The sequence below is a fragment of the Pleurodeles waltl genome, chromosome 2_2, assembly GCF_031143425.1.
Source record: "Pleurodeles waltl isolate 20211129_DDA chromosome 2_2, aPleWal1.hap1.20221129, whole genome shotgun sequence".
Lineage (NCBI taxonomy): Eukaryota > Metazoa > Chordata > Amphibia > Caudata > Salamandridae > Pleurodeles > Pleurodeles waltl.
Genome location: NC_090439.1, coordinates 186194936 through 186218337, shown reverse-complemented (window position 1 = coordinate 186218337; position 23402 = coordinate 186194936). Strand labels below are relative to the sequence as shown.

At 47.7% G+C, this 23402-nt stretch overlaps 1 protein-coding gene across 2 annotated transcripts in view; it reads left to right on the top strand.

The window, feature by feature from the left end:
- The window catches only part of SLC9A3 (solute carrier family 9 member A3), a 1524418-nt gene that overhangs the window by 569865 nt on the left and 931151 nt on the right, over positions 1-23402 (top strand). For both annotated transcript variants that reach the window (XM_069219612.1, XM_069219611.1), the window contains exon 7: positions 4401-4603. In XM_069219612.1, coding sequence (XP_069075713.1) covers positions 4401-4603 — 203 coding nt within the window. The remainder of the gene's footprint in view (positions 1-4400; positions 4604-23402) is intronic.

Sequence of the window (23402 nt, the reverse complement as noted above, 5' to 3'; positions counted from 1 at the left end):
CCTCTGGTACCCACTACAAGCCAGGCCAGCCTCCTACAACCCTTACCGCTACCAGTTATACTAAGGGGCTTGTTGACAGATACGTCTGTGGAAGGACCCTCCCCAGGATTGTCATTCTGCACCTCTGAGCCTTCCTTATTGGAGTCATCCTCAACTTCTTCCTCAGTGCTAATTCCCTGGTCATCCTGGAGGAGGAGACGTAAGAGGTACTCCTTATTGGGGTTCTTCCCAATTCCTAAATTTCTTTCAATTCAGAGCCCATTCAAGCTTTTATAGTTTAAATTGTCAGAGGTATTCTGGACAGCTCTAGGGGTGGTTTCTACTGAAGACACATTGAAAGAAAAAAGTTTAGGAAAGTGAGTAAAAGGTTAGTAGAATAACAGAGCTAACTTTTTAAAGAAAAGAAGAAAACTTTTCAGAACATTGTAAAAACTTTTGCAAAGTTTAAAGAACTTTTAAGAAAGTTAGAAAATTGTTTCTAGGTATATATTATATATGCTCTAAGTATTTGAGTGAGCTTTTCTTGTGAAAATCACAGGTAACAAAGTGGTAAAGCAGTTGCAAATACTCATACCACCTCTGCCGCTAATGTAAGAGGCTGGCCTGGTTTGTAGTGGGTACCATGGGTACTTACACCAGGTCCACTTATCCCTTGTTAGTTAATATAGTAGTGTTCTACCAGCTTAGGCTGATAGAGGTAGCTATAGCAGAGCAGTTTAGGCTCAACTATGAGACATTCAAAGCTCCTGCAATACCACTTATTACACAGTACTTATGCCCAAGTAAAGACAATAGTCAGTGTTACAAATATAAAGGTATTTATTTGGGTGCCACATTACCAAACATATCTTAGAGACAATACCTCCTTCTGGAGGTAAGTATTATACAAAATATATACACTAGACACCAAAATTAGACAAGTAAATAGTCATAGAACAATGCAAACAGTAGGACATCCTATAGAATGCAACGTGAGAATATAGGTCTAGGGACAACACAAACCATATAATAAAAAAGTGGAATGTGAATCACAAATTCCCCCCTAGACAAGTGTAGTGTGTGCAGAATTGCTGGGAGAGTAAGAATACAGTAAAGGTAAGTAAATTACCCCAACCCAGAGCCCAGAAAAGCAGGAGTAAAGTACTGCAAGTTTCCTTCGGACACACTACACCTCGTTTTGGGGATTTTGCAGCAGCCAACCAAGTCTGCAAAGAACGACTGCTGGATTATTGGACTTGAAGATCTGCAAAAAAAAGGGACCAAGTCCAGAAGTCGAAAGAAGTTCCAGGAAGGACAGGAGCCCCTGCCAACCCAGAAGAGGGTGCAAAAGAAGAGTCCCTGGTTAGTAGAAGACTGCAGAAATGCACCCTAGGAAGACGCCAGTGGTTTCCTGCATGATGCAAAAGATGTCCTGCAGCATGAAGATCGTTGCAGATGAGATTTTGTGTTGGAAGGCACCAACCAGCCTTGGCTACGACAAAAGTGCATTTTTCATCAACATGGTGCTGGATGGACCCAGGAGGGACCTGGTGGCCTCAACTCTATGTTGGGAGAAGGAGGGGGTCTCTCAGCACTTTAGAGAGCCCTCAGGATGCCAGCCAGCACCCCCAGAAGCCGCAGGATCTGGGTTCAAAGGAGGTGCAAAACATGGTTGACGCAGCACAACAAAAGAAGGTCCCACGCTGCCGGAGAACTCCTCAGTGAGTTGAGCATCGCAGGGAGAAGTGCTGAGGACATGGGCCAGGCTGTGCATTAGTGAATTTTGCAAAGAGTGCACAGAGGCCTCAGGAGGTGAAGAAGACACAATAAACAGGGATTCCATAGTTCTTGGGAAGGCAAGGTATTACCTCCTCCAAATTGAGTCAGCAGGACCTCAGGACCCTCTGTGTTGATGATGTTCACCCTGTGTGTCCTTAGGAGCATGCTCGTTTCCGTGAGATGAGTCCCAGGGTACCGGTCATCGCCTTGGAGGTGCCTGCTTGGAGCAGGGGAGTGACTCTGTCAATCCACTGGAGATTTCATCAGTCCTTCTGGTGCAGGATGAAGACAGGGAGTCCCCAGAGCATGCACACTGTGTAAACTGTTGAGTTGCTGACTTGGAGATGAGGCTGCTGAAGAAAAGTGTCTCTTGTAGACACTTTGTTGCAGTTACAGCGTTTCTTGGAGCAGGCTGCAGTTGATCCGAGGTCAGAAGAGGCTGAAGTTGTTGCAGAGGATTCCTGAAGGAAACTTGCTAGCAGAATCTGAAGAGAACCCACAGGAGAGACCCTAAATAGCTCTGAGAGTACTGTCCCCCCTGCAGCCACTGGGTCTCCTGCAACTTGTACAGTATCTGACCCATCATCTCCTGGGAATGGTGGTATGCTCCCAGGATGTTGGTGAGTGCCTCCTGGAGAGTTGGTTCTCTGGGCCTGTCCTCCCCCGTCACACAGCAGTCCTCCCAGCTTCCCTATTGTCCTGTGCCTCTGTCCCCTGAACTGTGTGCCAACTGTCACTGACCCCAGGTCCCTGATCGTCCTGTGTTTGTGGGGTGTCCTAGGGTCCCTTTAGTGGTGGTCACACTGCTGATTGACGTGTCCTGGGGACAAAGGTATGGGCCCGTTGGGTGGGTGCTGTGGTGGTGTTTCCTGAGGGGGGAGGCTCTGTGGTGGTATGGGACTGTGCCTGGTAACGGACTGTCTGGAGGTCCCTGATGGGCCAGGTTGTTCATCCAGATGTAGGTGTGCAGAGCTGCTGTCATCACTGTGGGCCTCTTCTTGGGGGGGACTGGATGATGCTGGCACCTCCTCTCCAGTGACGTTGGCTGGGGGGGCTCTGGGGAAGTAAATGCAGTGTTATTGTTTCTGCATATGACATCTTGTGCATGGGTGTGTTGCTGTGTATGGTTGTTATTGCCCTGGCAGCTTTGCCTTGTGTGAGTACTAATTTGGTGGGCTAGGTGATTGTCTCTAGTGTGCATGCTTTAGTGATAGTTGTCCATGCAGGTCTGTGATGGGTGTCCATGCATTGGTGTTGCAAGGAGGGCTTGGTTTTGGGAGGGGTGGGTTGTGATGGTGGGGTGTGTGGGAGGTGGTGGAGTGGTGGGAGTGAGGGTGAGGGTGGGGGTATGGGATGGCATGCAGGTTGGGGGTGATAGTAGTAAAGATTTGAATTACCAGAGTCCAGTCCTCCTGCTACTCCTGCCAGGCCCTCAGGATGCATGATTGCCAAGACTTGCTCCTCCATTAGTTGTGGGGGAGGAGGTAGGGGTCCACCGCCAGCCCTCTGTACTGCTATATGGTGTCTTGCTATCCCGTAATACACCTTCCCCCATAGGTCGTTCCACCTCTTCCTGATGTCATCCCTTGTTCTGGGGTACTGTCCCACGCCGTTGACCCTGTCCACAATCCTCTGCCATAGCTCCATCTTCCTAGTGATGGATGTCTGCTGCACCTGTGATCCGAATAGCTGTGGCTCTGTCCGGATGATTTCCTCCATCATGACCCTTAGCTCCTCGTCTGAGAACCTGGGGTGTCTTTGTGGTGCATGGGTGTAGTGTGAGTGGTGTGTGTGAGGGTGTGTGGGGGTGATGTGTTATGGTGTATGATGTGAGGTGTGTATGATGGTGTATGGGTGATGGTGTTATGTGGCTCTGGTTTTGTGGGTGCTCTTGGTGTCTCTCTCTCTCTTGCAGTTGTCAATATTTTTTAGTCGTAAAGGGTTGTGGGTGTTGAGGGTGTGGGTTTTATATTGGTGTGTGTGTGGGTGTGGTATGTGTATGTGTGTCAGGTGTGTGTAGTTTGAATTGTCCAATGTGGTGGTGTTTTGTTTGTGTGTGTGTATTTTGAGCGCGGCAGTATGTACCTCCAATGGTTTAGCACCATTGAATGTCCCCTGCGGTGATTTGTGGGTCAGAATGGTGTGGGCGTAGTTCTGTTGGCGTAACGGTGTGGGATTTGATACCGCCAGTTTATCACTGACCTTTGGGTTGGCAGATTTGTGTGTGTGGCTGTATAGTGACGGATTGTTATGTGTGTGTCATAATATGGGTAGTGGTAAACTGCCACGGCAGCGGTATGTTGGCGGCTGTCGGCATGGCGGTAAGTGGCACTTACCGTCAATGTCATAATGAGGGCCATAGTTAGTAAAAACACAAATACTGGTTAAAATAATGCAAATTCTCTCTTAGTGCAAAAGATGCAATGCGAAAATGCTTTCTTCATTACAAGAGGCTTTGGAAATGTCTAATTTGTGTAGATTGCATGATTCAAAATATGGACAAGATGCTGGAGAAGGGGATGAACTAAACTTCTGTGACGGTCCAAATTAATTTGAGTAGTAATTCCTCACAAATTGATTTACAATGTTAATGCTTACACTTGCTGCAATGAAATACTAATTCCACATTGTTTATTTTATAGGTGTTATTATACAGACGTGGATGCTAAATCGCTACAGAGTGGTGCGGCTGGAAATAATTGATCAAGTAGTGATGTCTTACGGTGGTCTACGTGGTGCCGTTGCTTTTGCATTGGTTGCACTTTTGGATAACGCTAAAGTAAAAGAGAAAAACCTTTTTGTTAGCACAACCATAATTGTTGTGTTTTTCACAGTTATCTTTCAGGTAAATACATCTTTTTTTTCTGTTTTTCGTAGAAGCTAATGACACTTGAAGGGCATGCTCTGACACATAGACATATGTGGTGCAATTCATCATCTCTATTTTAGATTTTTAACGGTTATCAGATGTTTTTTCCCACTTTGTTAGCATTCTGCAGCACATATAGGAACGCTTATACACCTCTAAGGATTGTTTTTGTGCAGGAAGGTCTCCCATCCTGCACAAAAACAAACCTGTCTGTAATTCAGGCACCCTCGCACTATGGTGCGAAACTCCCTGCGTTCAGTTAAACTACTCTGGATGGTAGGATGTTCACTGTGGCGACAGCAAAACTGTAGATCAGTGTTGTGATAATGTGAAGTTCTGTCACCATGTGTTAGTATCTGACTTTAGAATTGGCGACTTGCTTTGACAACAGATCTATGCCCCATCTGTAATTCTACCTCCGAAACTATAGTACACTTTATGTTCATTTGTCCTGCTTATGGGATTGCTCGGCGGAAGTGGAATCGCATAGCTTGTAGGAATATGGGCATGAGACACTGTAAAGATGCATTAAGGCTGATGATGAGAGATACCTCCACCTTTTTAATCTGTGCGGTCAGCAAGTTCCTTGCTGCCGCATGGCATATACGTACACGCTTTTTGAAAAGCCAAAAAGACTTGTCTTTAAGCGATTATAGTTTTTAAACCTATTTATTCCCCAATTATTTATAACATTTTCTTCTAAGATCATTGTGACCCTCCGCTAGTCGTAAACAGGACGATAACGTGAGATAGTCCCTCCCCATTAGATAGGTCGCTAGTTAGTTTCCTGTGGGAAGTATGTTAAGAATTTTTAGTATATATGTTTTTATTTTATCTGTATGACTATTGGTCTTTTTACTCAAACCTTTTTATTCCTGTATTTATTATGCACCTATTGTTATTTTATTTGTTGTGATTTTTATTGCTTTGATGGTTAAATGTGACCGAAGAAAGCGTGTGATGATGATGATGATGATGATGACTTTAGAATCCTGGAGAGCTCAGGTTTTGAAATGCTTGGATATTAAGCTGTGTGTGTCAGAACAGCAACAGCTGGTCAAGCTTTTGTTGAGGTGTCAAGATTAAACTTGTTCCGAATCCAGGCAGCCTCTTTATAATTTTCTTGGAGTAAATTACTGTTTTTACAAGACTTCCTTTCCAATTTTTGGTGAAAAAAAAACTTTGATGGCATTAGGAAAATAGTAAAAATGTGGCTCTTCCCTTAATGTTTGCAGTGTTCATACAGTGGCTTGTTTGCTGAACTGCTAGATGTTTCACTCTAAGATACCCATGGATTAATATTGTTCTTTATAAATGCCAAATGGAAAAGAAACCGCATGACAGAGCCCAGCGGTGCAGTGAATGAGCGACTGCAGAAGAGTTAGTGCACTCACTTGTGCAATGGAGATGGGGCCAACCACCCTTACAAACTGGGCAGTCCTCTCTCTCCCCACAAAGGCAACAACACAATTTCTTGGGTTAGGACGTAGAAACTTTACTTCACATGAAACAAGGTGGTATAACAACCACTGTAACTAACACCATTACACAATAGAAAATATAACAAAGTACATAGCAAACATGAACATCGCACATATCCTATTTACATCCCCATTTGGGTTCAGCATAGTGCAGAATGACCATGTGAGATAAAGTGACACATCAAACATTTCTGACAGCTCCAGACACTGCATAGTACATTGGTCCCTGACAGGGCATCCCATGACTCTTGGTCACACCCCACAAAATCTCCTGGGTACAAGAGGTAGGGTTAGAAGTGTAGGGCCACCAGCAGGTCAGCCTCCCTTCCAACCAGCCTCACCCCTCCCAGGCTTCTCCCGAAGGAGGCAGCCAACTGGGCAACTTAATGCCCTCAAGAGTCAGTGCCAATATTCAGCTACAATGGGCCACAGGACTGAGAGATCACTGGCGAATTTGCCCTCCCTGACAAGATTTCCTTTTTTTTTTCTTCAATTTCCCCAAAGCTTGTTTGTAGGAAAGCCTCAAGCCCAGCCCCTGATAGGTGAACGCCTTCTTCGTCAAAGAATTCAAAATTACGTATGTGTAGTAGCCCTTGTCTGATGGCGTCTGTGGATGCCCTCCTTAGAATAGCGTTCACAGAATTGTTTAACTTTTTCACTGACTTGTTAATACTCTTTGAATTAGCATCACCAGGCCATCATCCCCAAGGGATGACCTCTGATCACACTAACAGGGTGCCTGAGAGTAAATGGTGCACTTACGAAAACATCGATATGAGCCCTTCACGGATCCCCGCCTCCCAATTGGGATCATGACATTCCTCCCGACATGAACAAGTAGACTTTACAGCTTGAGAAGCCTGCCAAGCTCAAGAGCCTCACAAAACAGGACTGGCAAGTGTATTAACTTAAGGCTGACCACACCCAAGCAATGGTGCTCTGTTTTGGGACTCATCTCCTGGTAAATGTCATGGAATCTCTCTGCTGCACTGCTGACAACTGAATCCCGAGCCATCACGCCTAGATGGTTTTCCCTGTAATGAAACAAACGGAGGCTGCAACTCACTGTCCTTCAAAGTAGTGCTGAAGGAACAGGTGGATCGGAAGGGGGGAGAGCTCTACCCACTCACCCTACGCCAAATGAAGTCGGACGTAGCATTCAAAGCGACTGGACTTCCATCTTCCAATAGCCTTAATTCCCTTTGGAGATATTCCCAGTCCTGCTGCTGCTGTAGCTGCACCAATCCTACAAGAGTGTGAAGTGAAACCTACTGTGGGAACCCCGAACACTCCTAGGGCCTTCTGGAAGATCTGTGTGAACTGTGCTCCAGCCATGGGGGCCCCATTTTCATGTACCGGGAAATCGGGGTGTCCCTCCTGTGGTCTGACATGCAGGTTATCTCTGGCCAGAGAAACCGGAGAGCCAATGCTGAGTGGTGCCTCACCTAGCTGTACCCATATGCCTTTATCCCCGGCATCAGTTTTGGATCTTTTGACTAACAAACTCAGTGAATGCAGACCAAGTACTACGTCCTGTCACTGAATCTCTGCTGTGTGTCAGCCTGTGACCTAGCTACTAAATATGGAATTTGGAATGCTGTAGGAGGCTGGCCTGGATTGTAGTGGGTATCTTGGATACTTACACCTTATACCAGGTCCAGTTATCCATTATTAGTGAAATGTAGTAGTGTTCTAGCAGCTTAGGCTGATAGAGGTAGTGTTAGACTTTTCCTCCTTGGCGTGATCTCCATTAACTTTTTGCTTGTGTTTCCCAGGTTGTTGATGTGTGCTGGACTCTGTTTTTGTTGTTTTTTTGTTACTCTGTGCACTTTACCACTGCTAACCAGTGCTAAAGTGCAAGTGCTCCCTTACAAAATGTGTATGTAATTGGCTTATCGATGATTGGCATATTTGATTTACTGGTAAGTCACTAGTAAAGTGGACTAGAGGTGCCGAGGGCCTGTAAATCAAATGCGACTAGTGGGCCTGCAGCACTGGTTGTGCCACCCACATAGGTAGCTCTGTAATCATGTCTCAGACTTGCCACTGCAATGTCTGTATGTGCAGTTTTAACTGTAAATTAGACTTGGCAAGTGTACCCACTTGCCAGGCCTAAACCTTCCCTTTTCATACATGTAAGAAACCCCTAAGGTCGGCCCTAGGTAGCCCCATGGGCAGGGTGAAGGGTATGGTTAAGGTAGGACATAGAGAAATGTGTTTTATATGTCCTGACAGTGAAATATTGCTAAATTCGTTTTTCACTGTTGCAAGGCCTGTCCCTCTCATAGGTTAACATGGGGGATACCTTTAAATCTGATTAAAGTGTAGATTAACTTTGGGAGTGGATAGACATGTGGAGTTTGGGGTCTCTGAGCTGACAATTTAAAAATAAGTCTTTTAGTAAAGTTAATTTTTAGATTGTGTGGGGAAAAGATCGACGCAAATTCGATCTGTGGCTGAAAAATCGAGGCGCCACTGGCTTCATGGCTGAAAGTCGACACTCGCCTGCAACGCAACCAGAAGATCGATGCCCGGAGCTGGGGAAACAACGCGCAGCATCACTGACAGAAGCTGGTGAGATCGCAACCCGCGCTGCGTGGTTTTCAGACCATCGTGCTGCTGAATTTCTGACGCAAACACCGCTGGGCATGTAAAAACAATGCAAAGCCTGCCCAGACCCGAGAGTGCTGACCGGATCGACGCATTGCTCTCCTGCAGAGAGAAGAAACGACACACGCCGACCCGACTAAAGGAGAAACGACAGAAGGTCTTGCTCGTGAGTGATATCGACGCATCGCAAGCCCCTTTTGACGCACACTCACCCGTGCAATGTTATTTTTGACGCGCCCAAGGTACATTTTCATGCTAACAGCGTTAGTGTGTGTTCAAAATTACATGAAGACTCTATTTGGTTTTTAATTGATAACTTGACTTGTGAATGGTGGATTTTTGTCGTTTTGGTCTGGTTTTGTTTAGTTAAATATTTTCTATTTTTCTAAACCTGTGTTGAGTAATTCTTTAGTGTTTTCATTAAGGTCTTGTGTGTTTTGGTACAAATACTTTACACCTAGCACTCTGAAGTTCAAGCCTACTGCTCGTGCCAAGCTACCAAGGGGGTGAGCTGGGTTAGCTGAGGATGATTCTCTTTTACCCTGACTATAGTGAAGGTCCTCGCTTCGACAGAGAGTAACCTGACTGCCAACCAAAGACCCCATTTCTAACAGGTAGCTATAGCAGAGCAGCTTAGGCTGAACTAGGAGACATGAAAAGCTCCTGCAATACCACTTATAGTTAGACAGTACTTATTCACAAGTAAAGACAATGCTCAGTGTTACCGGTAGTTTATTTGGGTGATACAGTACAAAAAATATCTTAGAGGCGATACTCCTTCTGGAGGTAAGTATTATACACAATATACACACTAGACAACAAAATAAGGTAAGTAATTAGACATAGGATAGTGTAAACAATAGGAAACGCTATAGAATGCAAAGTGAGAAAATAGGTCTAGGGACAACACAAACCATATATTAATAAAGTGAAATGCAAATCACGAATTCCCCCCTACACAAGTTTAGTGTGTAGAGAATCACTGGGAAAGTAAGAATATAGTAGAGGTAAGTAAATAGCCCCACCCCAGAGCCCAGAAAAGCAGGAATAAAGTACTGCAAGTTTCCTTAGGACACACAACAGGTCGTGGTAGGAGGCTGGCCTGGCTTATGGTGGGTACCTTGTGGTACTTACACTCTGTGCCAGGTCCAGTTATCACTTATTAGTAGAATAGAGGTGTTTCTAGCAGCTTAGGCTGATAGAAGGTAGCTATGGCAAAGCAGCTTAGGCTGAACTAGGAGACATGCAAAGCTCCTACTATATCACTTATATCATATAGCACAATATCCTAAGAAAACACAATACTCAGAGTTACTAAAAATAAAGGTACTTTATTTTTATGATAATATGTCACAAGTATCTCAGTGAGTACCTTCAGTTAGAAGGTAAGTAATATACACAATTTATATGTACACAAACCCAAAACAGGTGAGTAATAGTAAGAAAAGTAATACAAACAGTGTAGAATTACAATAAGATGCAATAGGTGAACATAGGTCTAGGGGCAACACAAACCATATACTCCAAAAGTGGAATGCGAATCACGAATGGACCCCAGACCTATGGGAGCTTGTAGAGGGTCACTGGGACTGTAAGAAAACAGCCAGGGTGTCCAAGATACCCCACCCCACGACCCTGAAAAGTAAGAGTAAAATTCCCCTACTACCCCAAAAGGACACAATAGTCGTGATAGCGGGATTCCGCAAGAACCACAAACACCAGCAAAGCACTGAAGACGGATTCCTGGACCTGAGGACCTGCAATGCAAGGGGACCAAGTCCAGGAGTCGCAATAGTGTCCAGGGGGGGGCAGGAGCCCAGGAAACCCCGAATGAAGGTGCAAAGAGGCTGCCTCCAGGTGGAAGAAGCCAAGGATTCTGCAACAACGAAAAGAGCTAGGAACTTCTTCTTTAGATGGAAGATGTCCCACGGCGTGCTGGTGTTTGCAGAAGTGTTTTCATGTAGAAATACTGCAAACAGGCCTTGCTAGCAGCAAGGGTTGCAGTAGAGGTTTTTGGGTGCTGCTGGGGACCAGGAAGGATCAGAATATCGCCCCTTGGAGGAAGAGACAGAGGGAGTGCTCAGCAACTCAGAGAGCCCCCACAGAAGCAGGCAGCACCCACAGAAGTACCAGAGCAGGCACTTAGAAGATTTGTGAACCGGAGTTGACTCAGAGTCACAAAGGAGGGTCCCACGAAGTCGGAGTCCAACTCAGAGAGTTGAGCACTGCAGGACAGAGTGCTGGAGAACCAGGCTAGGCTGTGCACAAATGAATCCTTGGAGAAGTGCACATAAGCCGGAGCAGCTGCAAATCACGCAGTACACAGGTTTGCAGTCTAGCGTGGGGAGGAAAGGACTTACCTCCACCGAACATGGACTGAAGGATCACTGGACTGTGCGGGTCACTTGGATATAGCTCCTGTGTTCCAGGGACCACACTCGTCGAGATGAGAGGGGACCCAGAGGACAGGTGATGCAGAAGTTTGGTGCCTACGTTAGCAGGGGGAAGATTCTGTCAACCCACAGGAGATTTCTTTGGGATTTCCAGTGCAGGGTGAAGGTAGACAGCCCTCAGAGCATGCACCACCAGGAAGCAGTCGAGAAAGCCAGCAGGATTAGGCGCTGCAAGGTTGCTGGTAGTCGTCTTGCTACTTTGTTGCGGTTTTGCAGGCGTCCTGGAGCAGTCAGCAGTCGATCCTTGGCAGAAGTCGAAGAGGGAAGTGCAGAGGAACTCTGGTGAGCTCTTGCATTCATTATCTGAAGAATACCCCAGAGGAGAGACCATAAATAGCCAGAAAAGGAGGCTTGGCTACCAAAAAAGGAAGATTGGCTACCAAGAGAGGTAAGAGCCTATCAGGGGGGGTCTCTGACATCACCTGCTGGCACTGGCCACTCAGAGCAGTCCAGTGTGCCCCCCAACACCTCTGAATCCAAGATGGCCGAAGTTTGGGACACACTGGAGGAGCTCTGGGAACCTCCTCCGGGAGGTACTGGTCAGGGGAGTGGTCACTCCCCTTTCCTTTGTCCAGTTTCGCACCAGAGCAGGGCTGGGGGATCCCTGAACCGGTGTAGACTGGGTTATGCAGAGATGGGCACCATCTGTGCCCATCAAAGTATTTCCAGAGGCTGGGAGAGGCTACTCCTACCCAGCCCTTCACACCTATTTCCAAAAGTAGAGGGTGTAACACCCTCTCTCAGAGGAAATCCTTTGTTCTGCCTTCCTGGGCCGGGGCTGCCCAAACCCCAGGAGGGCAGAATCCTGTCTGAGGGGTTGGCAGCTGCAGTGGAAACCCCGGAAAGGCAGTTTGGCAGTACCCGGGTTCTGTGCTAGAGACCCGGGGGAGCAGCGAATTGTCTCCCCAATACCAGAATGGTATTGGGGGGACAATTCCATGATCTTAGACATTTTACATGGCCATGTTCGGAGTTACCATTGTGACGCTATACATAGGTAGAGACCTATGTATAGTGCACACGTGTAATGATGTGCAGCACTCACAAAGTCCAGGTAATTTGCCCTGAACGATATAGGGGCACCTTGGCTAGTGCCAGGGTGCCCACACACTAAGTAACTTTGCACCCAACCTTCACCAAGTGAGGGTTGGACATATAGGTGACTTATATGTTACTTCTGTGCAGTGAAAAATGGCTGTGAAATAAAGTGGACGTTATTTAACTCAGGCTGCAGTGGCAGTCCTGTGTAAGAATTGCCTGAGCTCCCTATGGGTGGCAAAAGAAATGCTGCAGCCCATAGGGATCTCCTGGAAGCCCAATACCCTGGGTACCTAAGTACCATATACAAGAGAATTATATGGGTGTACCAGTGTGCCAATGAGAATTGGTAAATTTAGTCACTAGCCTACAGTGACAAATTTAGAAAGCAGAGAGAGCATAAACACTGAGGTTCTGGTTAGCAGAGCCTCAGTGATGCAGTTAGGCACCACACAGGGAACACATACAGGCCACAAACATATGAGCACTGGGGTCCTGGCTAGCAGGATCCCAGTGACACATATCAAACACACTGACAACATAGGGTTTTCACTATGAGCACAGGGCCCTGGCTAGCAGGATCCCAGTGAGACAGTAAAAACACCCTGACATATACTCACAAACAGGCCAAAAGTGGCGGTAACAAGGCTAGAAAGAGGCTACCTTCCTACAGTCGTGATTAGAGTTATTGCAAGAACCAAGCAAGCAAGACTGCAAACATCAGTTGGTGGATTCCTGAACCTGAAGACCTGCAAAGGAAGGAGACCAAGTCCAGAAGTCTGAAGAAGTCCCAGGAAAGACAGGAGCCCCTGCCAACCTAGAAGAGGGTGCAAAAGAAGAGTCCCTGGTTGGACGAAGACTACAGAAAGGCACCCAAGTATGATGTCAGTGGGTTCCTGCATGATGCAATGGATGTCCCATGGGGAGAAGTTGGATGCAGGAGAGTTTTGGTGCTGGATTCATCCAACAAGCCTTGGTTCTGGCAAAGTAGCATTTTGCATCAAAATGGCCCTGGCTGGACCCAGTGAGGACCTGAGGGCCTAAACTCTGCATGAGGAGGAAAAAGGGTCTCTCAGCACTTTAGAGAGCCCTCAGAAGACCAGACAGCACCCACAGGAGTCCCAGGACACAGGGACCAAATGAGGTGCAAATTGCGATTGGTGCAGCACTACAAAGGAAGGTCCCACGCCGCCGGAGAACAACTCACCAAGTTCAGCGTTGCAGGATATAGTGCTGGGGACCTTGGCCAGGCTGTGCATGAAGAAGTATTGTAAAGAGTGCACAGAGGCCTAAGGGGGTGAAGAAGACTCGGTGCACAGGGGTACTGTCGTGCTCTGGGTAGGCAAGGTCTTACCTCCTCCAAATTAGGACAGCAGGACTTCAGGACAGGCTGCGTCAAAGGGGTACACTACCTGTGTTCCAAGGAGCACACTCGTCGCCAGGAGAAGAGAACAAGAGAACCGATCGTCAACTTAGAAGGTGCCTGCGTGAGCAGGGAAGTAACTGTCACTCCATGGGAGATTTCTTCGGTCCTTCTGGTGCACGGGGAAGGCGGGGAGTCCCCAGAGCGTGCACACAGTGGAAACTGTTGCAATTGCTGGCTGGAGCTGAAGTTGCAGAGGAAAAGTAGCCCTTCTGGATACTTTGTTGCTGTTACAGCAGTTCCTGGAGCAGTCTGCAGTAGATCTGAGGTCAGAGGATGAAGTAGTAGTTGCAGAGGATTCCTGCTGGAAACCTGTGTAGGAGGCTGGACTGGCTTGTAGTGAGTACCAAGGGGTACTTGCACCTTGCACCAGGCCCAGTTATCCCTTATTAGTGTATAGGGTGTCTAGCAGCTTAGGCTGATAGATAATGGTAGCTTAGCAGAGCAGCTTAGGCTGAACTAGGAGACGTGTGAAGCTACTACAGTACCACTTAGTGTCATATGCACAATATAATAAGAAAACACAATACACAGTTATACTAAAAATAAAGGTACTTTATTTTTATGGCAATATGCCAAAGTATCTTAGAGTGTACCCTCAGTGAGAGGATAGGAAATATACACAAGATATATATACACAATAGCAAAAATATGCAGTATAGTCTTAGAAAACAGTGCAAACAATGTATAGTTACAATAGGATGCAATGGGGAAACATAGGGATAGGGGCAACACAAACCATATACTCCAGAAGTGGAATGCGAACCACGAATGGACCCCAAACCTATGTGACCTTGTAGAGGGTTGCTGGGACTATTAGAAAATAGTGAGAGTTAGCAAAATAACCCTCCCCAAGACCCTGAAAAGTGAGTGCAAAGTGCACTAAAGTTCCCCCAAGGACAAAAGAGTCGTGTTAGAGGAATAATGCAGGAAAGACACAAACCAGCAATGCAACAACTGTGGATTTCCAATCTAGGGTACCTGTGGAACAAGGGGACCAAGTCCAAAAGTCACAAGCAAGTCGGAGATGGGCAGATGCCCAGGAAATGCCAGCTGCGGGTGCAAAGAAGCTTCGACTGGACAGAAGAAGCTGAGGTTTCTGCAGGAACGAAAAGGGCTAGAGACTTCCCCTTTGGTGGACGGATCCCTCTCGCCTTGGAGAGTCGTGCAGAAGTGTTTTCCCGCCGGAAGGACGCCAACAAGCCTTGCTACACGCAAATCGTGCGTTTGGCGTTTTTGGACGCTGCTGGGGCCCAGGAGAGACCAGGAGGTCGCAAATTGGACCTGCAGAGAGAGGGGACGTCGAGCAAGACAAAGAGCCCTCACTGAAGCAGGTAGCACCCGGAGAAGTGCCAGAAACAGGCACTACGAGGATGCGTGAAACGGTGCTCGCCGAAGTTGCACGAAGGAGTCCCACGTCGCCAGAGACCAACTTAGAAAGTCGTGCAATGCAGGTTAGAGTGCCGTGGACCCAGGCTTGGCTGTGCACGAAGGATTTCCGCCGGAAGTGCACAGGGGCCGGAGTAGCTGCAAAGTCGCGGTTCCCAGCAATGCAGCCCAGCGAGGTGAGGCAAGGACTTACCTCCACCAAACTTGGGCTGAAGAGTCACTGGACTGTGGGGGTCACTTGGACAGAGTCGCTGGATTCGAGGGACCTCGCTCGTCGTGCTGAGAGGAGACCCAAGGGACCGGTAATGCAGCTTTTTGGTGCCTGCGGTTGCAGGGGGAAGATTCCGTCGACCCACGGGAGATTTCTTCGGAGCTTCTGGTGCAGAGAGGAGGCAGACTACCCCCACAGCATGCACAAGCAGGAAAACAGTCGAGAAGGCGGCAGGATCAGCGTTACAGAGTTGCAGTAGTCGTCTTTGCTACTATGTTGCAGGTTTGCAGGCTTCCAGCGCGGTCAGCGGTCGATTCCTTATCAGAAGGTGAAGAGGGAGATGCAGAGGAACTCGGCTGAGCTCATGCATTCATTATCTAAAGTTTCCCCAGAGACAGAGACCCTAAATAGCCAGAAAAGAGGGTTTGGCTACCTAGGAGAGAGGAAAGGCTACTAACACCTGAAGGAGCCTATCAGCAGGAGTCTCTGACGTCACCTGGTGGCACTGGCCACTCAGAGCAGTCCAGTGTGCCAGCAGCACCTCTGTTTCCAAGATGGCAGAGGTCTGGAGCACACTGGAGGAGCTCTGGACACCTCCCAGGGGAGGTGCAGGTCAGGGGAGTGGTCACTCCCCTTTCCTTTGTCCAGTTTCGCGCCAGAGCAGGGGCTAAGGGGTCCCTGAACCGGTGTAGACTGGCTTATGCAGAATTGGGCACATCTGTGCCCAACAAAGCATTTCCAGAGGCTGGGGGAGGCTACTCCTCCCCTGCCTTCACACCATTTTCCAAAGGGAGAGGGTGTCACACCCTCTCTCAGAGGAAGTTCTTTGTTCTGCCATCCTGGGCCAGGCCTGGCTGGACCCCAGGAGGGCAGCTGCCTGTCTGAGGGGTTGGCAGCAGCAGCAGTTGCAGTGAAACCCCAGGAAGGGCAGTCTGGCAGTACCAGGGTCTGTGCTACAGACCACTGGGATCATGGAATTGTACCAACAATGCCAGGATGGCATAGAGGGGGCAATTCCATGATTATAGACATGTTACATGGCCATATTCGGAGTTACCATGGTGAAGCTACATATAGGTAGTGACCTATATGTAGTGCACGCGTGTAATGGTGTCCCCGCACTCACAAAGTTCAGTGAATTGGCTCTGAACAATGTGGGGGCACCTTGGCTAGTGCCCACACACTAAGTAACTTTGCACCTAACCTTTACCAGGTAAAGGTTAGACATATAGGTGACTTATAAGTTACTTACGTGCAGTGTAAAATGGCTGTGAAATAACGTGGACGTTATTTCACTCAGGCTGCAGTGGCAGGCCTGTGTAAGAATTGTCAGAGCTCCCTATGGGTGGCAAAAGAAATGCTGCAGCCCATAGGGATCTCCTGGAACCCCAATACCCTGGGTACCTCAGTACCATATACTAGGGAATTATAAGGGTGTTCCAGTAAGCCAATGTAAATTGGTAAAATTGGTCACTAGCCTGTTAGTGACAATTTGAAAGTAATGAGAGAGCATAACCACTGAGGTTCTGGTTAGCAGAGCCTTAGTGAGACAGTTAGGCACCACACAGGGAACATATACATGCACACCTATGAGCACTGGGGCCCTGTGTGACAGGGTCCCAGTGACACATACATATAGGCCACAAACCTAGGAGCACTGGGGTCCTGACCAGCAGGATCCCAGTGACACATAACAAACATACTGAAAACATAGTGTTTTCACTATGAGCACTGAGGCCTGGCTATCAGGATCCCAGTGAGACAGTGAAAACAGTGACAAACACCCTGACATACACTCACAAACAGGCCAAAAGTGGGGGTAACAAGGCTAGAAAGAGGCTACCTTCTCACAACCTGCAAGTAGAATCTGAAGAGAAACCCACAGTAGAGACCCTAAATAGCCCTGAGAGGGGTTCTGGCTACCTTATCAGGTATGGACCTATGAGGAGGGATCTCTGATGCCACCTGCTGGCACTGGCCACTCAGAGGCCTCCAGAGTGCCCCCACACCTTGCAAAGCAAGATAGCTGAAGTCTGGAACACACTGGAGGAGCTCTGCCCACCACCCCTGGGGTGGTGATGGACAAGAGAGTGGTCTCTCCCCTTTCCTTAGTCCAGTTCCTTGCCCAGTTCCTTTGTCCAGTTCCTTGCCAGAGCAGGGACTGAGGATCCCTGAACTGGTGAAGGCTGGCTTATGCAAGGAGGGCACCATCTGTGCCCTTGAAAGCATTCCCAGAGGCTGAGGGAGGCTACCCCTCCCCAACCTGTAACACCTATTTCCAAAGGGAGTGGGTGTAACACCCTCCTCCCAAGGAAATATTTTGTTCTGCTTTCCTGGGACTGAGCTGCTCAGGCCCCAGGAGGGCAGAACCCTGTCTGTGAGGGTGCTGCAGCTGTAGCTGCATTGCAAGCCTCAGAGAGCTGGTTTGGCAGTACTGGGGGTCCATGGTGGAGCCCCCAAGATGCATGGAATTGGATCCCCAATACCAGATTTGGAATGGGGGGACAATTCCATGATCTTAGACCCCGTACATGGTCATATTCGGAGTTACCATTGTGAAGCTACATATAAGTATTGACCTATGTGTAGTGCACACGTGTAATTGCCTCCCCGCACTCACAAAGTCCTGGGAAGTGGCCCTGAACTATGTGGGGGCACCTTTGCTAGTGCAAGGGTGCCCTCACACTTGGGTACTTTTCACCTAACTTTCAGCTACTGAAGGATAGAGATATAGGTGACTTATAAGTTACTTAAGTGCGCGAAAATGGCTGTGAAATAGTGTGTGCACTATTTCACGCAGGCTGCAATGGCAGGCCTGTGGAAGGGTTTGTCTGAGCTCCTTATGGGTTTCAAAAGAAATGCTGCAGCACATAAGGATCTCCTGGAACCCAAATGCCCTGGGTACCTAGGTCCCATATACTAGGGACGTATAAGGGGAGTCCAGTGTGGCAACTGAAATTGATAAATGAAGTCACTAGCCTATAGTGACACATTTAAAAGCAGAGAGAGTATAAATACTGAGGTTCTGGTTAGCAGAGCATCAGTGACACAGTTAAGCACGACTGACAACACACTCATTAGGCCATAAATTATGAGCACTGGGGTCCTGGCTAGCAGGATCTCAGTGACACAGGCAAAACACACTAACACACTCACAAACAGGCCAGAAGTGGGGGTAACCATGCTAGAAAGAGGCTACTTTCTCACATACCCCCTCCCCCAAACGAAGGACAATAAGGCTTACCTTGGCCAGTTGAGACTTTGTCTAAGTGGTGATAAGTGGAGAGTAGGTCTGCAATAGAGTGGTAACTCCCTTTATCATTCACTGTATGGTTACATCCCTGTGGGAATGTAAACCACCCTATTCGGAGATTTTTACCTAACCAAAAGTGTAAGTGTAAATTCTCAGAGTTTCTATTAGTTTGTTTTAAAGTTGGGCAGTGACATTGGTCCACTGGGCCTATGTCAAATGAAGAGAATGCTAGACAGGGATGCTGTCTGAACAAAGCCATAGCTGAGCAAAACGTTTGTCCACATGGCTGTAAGAGAGAACTGGGTTGTTGTTTCTCTTGAGTTGGAGCAGGGCTGCTGTTCTATAAGCTCCACACTAGGACAGGGCTGCTGTCTTAAGTGTTAAGAGGCAGTGCATGGCTGCTGCACTAAAGTCTCTCTGGGAGAGTGTGAGAAGGTAGCCTCTTTCTAGCCTTGTTACCCCCACTTTTGGCCTGTTTGTGAGTGTATGTCAGGGTGTTTGTCACTGTTTTCACTGTCTCACTGGGATCCTGATAGCCAGGCCTCAGTGCTCATAGTGAAAACACCATGTTTTCAGTATGGTTGTTATGTGTCACTGGGATCCTGCTAGTCAGGACCCCAGTGCTCATAGGTTTGTGGCCTATATGTATGTGTCACTGGGACCCTGTCACACAGGGCCCCAGTGCTCATAGGTGTGCATGTATATGTTCCCTGTGTGGTGCCTAACTGTCTCACTGAGGCTCTGCTAACCAGAACCTCAGTGGTTATGCTCTCTCATTACTTTCAAATTGTCACTAACAGGCTAGTGACCAATTTTACCAATTTACATTGGCTTACTGGAACACCCTTATAAATCCCTAGTATATGGTACTGAGGTACCCAGGGTATTGGGGTTCCAGGAGATCCCTATGGGCTGCAGCATTTCTTTTGCCACCCATAGGGAGCTCTGACAATTCTTACACAGGCCTGCCACTGCAGCCTGAGTGAAATAACGTCCACGTTATTTCACAGCCATTTTACACTGCACTTAAGTAACTTATAAGTCACCTATATGTCTAACCTTTACCTGGTAAAGGTTAGATGCAAAGTTACTTAGTGTGAGGGCACCCTGGCACTAGCCAAGGTGCCCCCACATTGTTCAGAGCCAATTCACTGAACTTTGTGAGTGCGGGGACACCATTACACGCGTGCACTACATATAGGTCACTACCTATATGTAGCTTCACCATGGTAACTCCGAATATGGCCATGTAACATGTCTATGATCATGGAATTGCCCCCTCTATGCCATCCTGGCATTGTTGGTACAATTCCATGATCCCAGTGGTCTGTAGCACAGACCCTGGTACTGCCAGACTGCCCTTCCTGGGGTTTCACTGCAGCTGCTGCTGCTGCCAACCCCTCAGACAGGCGGCTGCCCTCCTGGGGTCCAGCCAGGCCTGGCCCAGGATGGCAGAACAAAGAACTTCCTCTGAGAGAGGGTGTGACACCCTCTCCCTTTGGAAAATGGTGTGAAGGCAGGGGAGGAGTAGCCTCCCCCAGCCTCTGGAAATGCTTTGTTGGGCACAGATGTGCCCAATTCTGCATAAGCCAGTCTACACCGGTTCAGGGACCCCTTAGCCCCTGCTCTGGCGCGAAACTGGACAAAGGAAAGGGGAGTGACCACTCCCCTGACCTGCACCTCCCCTGGGAGGTGTCCAGAGCTCCTCCAGTGTGCTCCAGACCTCTGCCATCTTGGAAACAGAGGTGCTGCTGGCACACTGGACTGCTCTGAGTGGCCAGTGCCACCAGGTGACGTCAGAGACTCCTGCTGATAGGCTCCTTCAGGTGTTAGTAGCCTTTCCTCTCTCCTAGGTAGCCAAACCCTCTTTTCTGGCTATTTAGGGTCTCTGTCTCTGGGGAAACTTTAGATAACGAATGCATGAGCTCAGCCGAGTTCCTCTGCATCTCCCTCTTCACCTTCTGATAAGGAATCGACCGCTGACCGCGCTGGAAGCCTGCAAACCTGCAACATAGTAGCAAAGACGACTACTGCAACTCTGTAACGCTGATCCTGCCGCCTTCTCGACTGTTTTCCTGCTTGTGCATGCTGTGGGGGTAGTCTGCCTCCTCTCTGCACCAGAAGCTCTGAAGAAATCTCCCGTGGGTCGACGGAATCTTCCCCCTGCAACCGCAGGCACCAAAAAGCTGCATTACCGGTCCCTTGGGTCTCCTCTCAGCACGACGAGCGAGGTCCCTCGAATCCAGCGACGCTGTCCAAGTGACCCCCACAGTCCAGTGACTCTTCAGCCCAAGTTTGGTGGAGGTAAGTCCTTGCCTCACCTCGCTGGGCTGCATTGCTGGGAACCGCGACTTTGCAGCTACTCCGGCCCCTGTGCACTTCCGGCGGAAATCCTTCGTGCACAGCCAAGCCTGGGTCCACGGCACTCTAACCTGCATTGCACGACTTTCTAAGTTGGTCTCCGGCGACGTGGGACTCCTTTGTGCAACTTCGGCGAGCACCGTTTCACGCATCCTCGTAGTGCCTGTTTCTGGCACTTCTCCGGGTGCTACCTGCTTCAGTGAGGGCTCTTTGTCTTGCTCGACGTCCCCTCTCTCTTCAGGTCCAATTTGCGACCTCCTGTTCCCTCCTGGGCCCCAGCAGCGTCCAAAAACGCCAAACGCACGATTTGCGTGTAGCAAGGCTTGTTGGCGTCCTTCCGGCGGGAAAACACTTCTGCACGACTCTCCACGGCGAGAGGGATCCGTCCACCAAAGGGGAAGTCTCTAGCCCTTTTCGTTCCTGCAGAAACCTCAGCTTCTTCTGCCCAGTCGAAGCTTCTTTGCACCCGCAGCTGGCATTTCCTGGGCATCTGCCCATCTCCGACTTGCTTGTGACTTTTGGACTTGGTCCCCTTGTTCCACAGGTACCCTAGATTGGAAATCCACAGTTGTTGCATTGCTGGTTTGTGTCTTTCCTGCATTATTCCTCTAACACGACTCTTTTGTCCTTAGGGGAACTTTAGTGCACTTTGCACTCACTTTTCAGGGTCTTGGGGAGGGTTATTTTTCTAACTCTCACTATTTTCTAATAGTCCCAGCGACCCTCTACAAGGTCACATAGGTTTGGGGTCCATTCGTGGTTCGCATTCCACTTCTGGAGTATATGGTTTGTGTTGCCCCTATCCCTATGTTTCCCCATTGCATCCTATTGTAACTATACATTGTTTGCACTGTTTTCTAAGACTATACTGCATATTTTTGCTATTGTGTATATATATCTTGTGTATATTTCCTATCCTCTCACTGAGGGTACACTCTAAGATACTTTGGCATATTGTCATAAAAATAAAGTACCTTTATTTTTAGTATAACTGTGTATTGTGTTTTCTTATGATATTGTGCATATGACACTAAGTGGTACTGTAGTAGCTTCACACGTCTCCTAGTTCAGCCTAAGCTGCTCTGCTAAGCTACCATTATCTATCAGCCTAAGCTGCTAGACACCCTATACACTAATAAGGGATAACTGGGCCTGGTGCAAGGTGCAAGTACCCCTTGGTACTCACTACAAGCCAGTCCAGCCTCCTACATTGGTTGTGCAATGGTGGGATAAGTGCTTGAGACTACTTACCACTCTTGTCATTGTACTTTTCATAAGAGAAAAATATACAAAACAAGGTCAGTGTATATACACATAGCCAAAAAGTTTTGCATTTCCTCTTTTCACTCTTTTCTAAGTGCTGAAAAGTACTTCTAAACTTTCAAAAAGTTCTTAAAAGTTTAAAAAGTTTTTTTCTGTCTTTCCAAAAAGTTCTGAAAACTTTTTTCTCTTTTTCTATCACTTTAACTCTCTCAAAAAAATGTCTGGCACAGGAAAAAATGTTGAACTGTCCAAACTTGCATATGATCACCTTAGCTGGAAAGGAGCAAGGAGTCTCTGCATAGAGAGAGGTTTGAGTGTAGGGAAGAATCCTTCCTTAGAACTGTTAATTAATATGCTTAGAGTACAGGATAAGGCCATAAGTGCCCAATCTGTAGAAAAAGTAGCTAATGGTTCTCAATCTGATCCAGGGACTCCCCCAGGAAAAGGTTCAGGAAAGAAACTTCTCAGCCTGCCCATTACTAGACAGTCTAGCATAGTTGGTACAGAGGTTGAATCACACCATACTGATGGTGTGCTCTCACATTATGCTGGTAGCCAAGCTGTTAGGGTGCCCTCTGTAAGGGACAGGTCTCCTTCTGTTCATTCCCATCATACCTCTGTATCTAGAAATGTCCCTCCCACCCACCCTGATGACAGATTGTTAGAAAGGGAACTCAATAGATTGAGAGTGGAACAAACCAGACTGAAGCTCAAGAAGCAACAGCTGGATTTGGATAGACAGTCTTTAGAATTAGAGAAGGAAAGACAGAAGTTGGGTTTAGATACCCATGGTGGCAGCAGCAGTATTCCCCATAGTCATCCTGCAAAAGAGCATGATTCCAGGAATCTGCACAAGATAGTTCCCCCTTATAAGGAGGGGGATGACATTAACAAGTGGTTTGCTGCACTTGAGAGGGCCTGTGCTGTACAGGATGTCCCTCAAAAGCAGTGGGCTGCTATCCTATGGCTATCATTTAGTGGAAAAGGTAGGGATAGGCTCCTTACTGTAAAAGAAAATGATGCTAATAATTTCCAAGTTCTTAAGAATGCACTCCTGGATGGTTATGGCTTAACCACTGAACAGTACAGGATAAAGTTCAGAGAGACCAAAAAGGAGTCTTCACAAGACTGGGTTGATTTTATTGACCATTCAGTGAAGGCCTTGGAGGGGTGGTTACATGGCAGTAAAGTTACTGATTATGAAAGCCTGTATAACACAATCCTGAGAGAGCATATACTTAATAATTGTGTGTCTGATTTGTTGCACCAGTACCTGGTAGACTCTGATCTGAC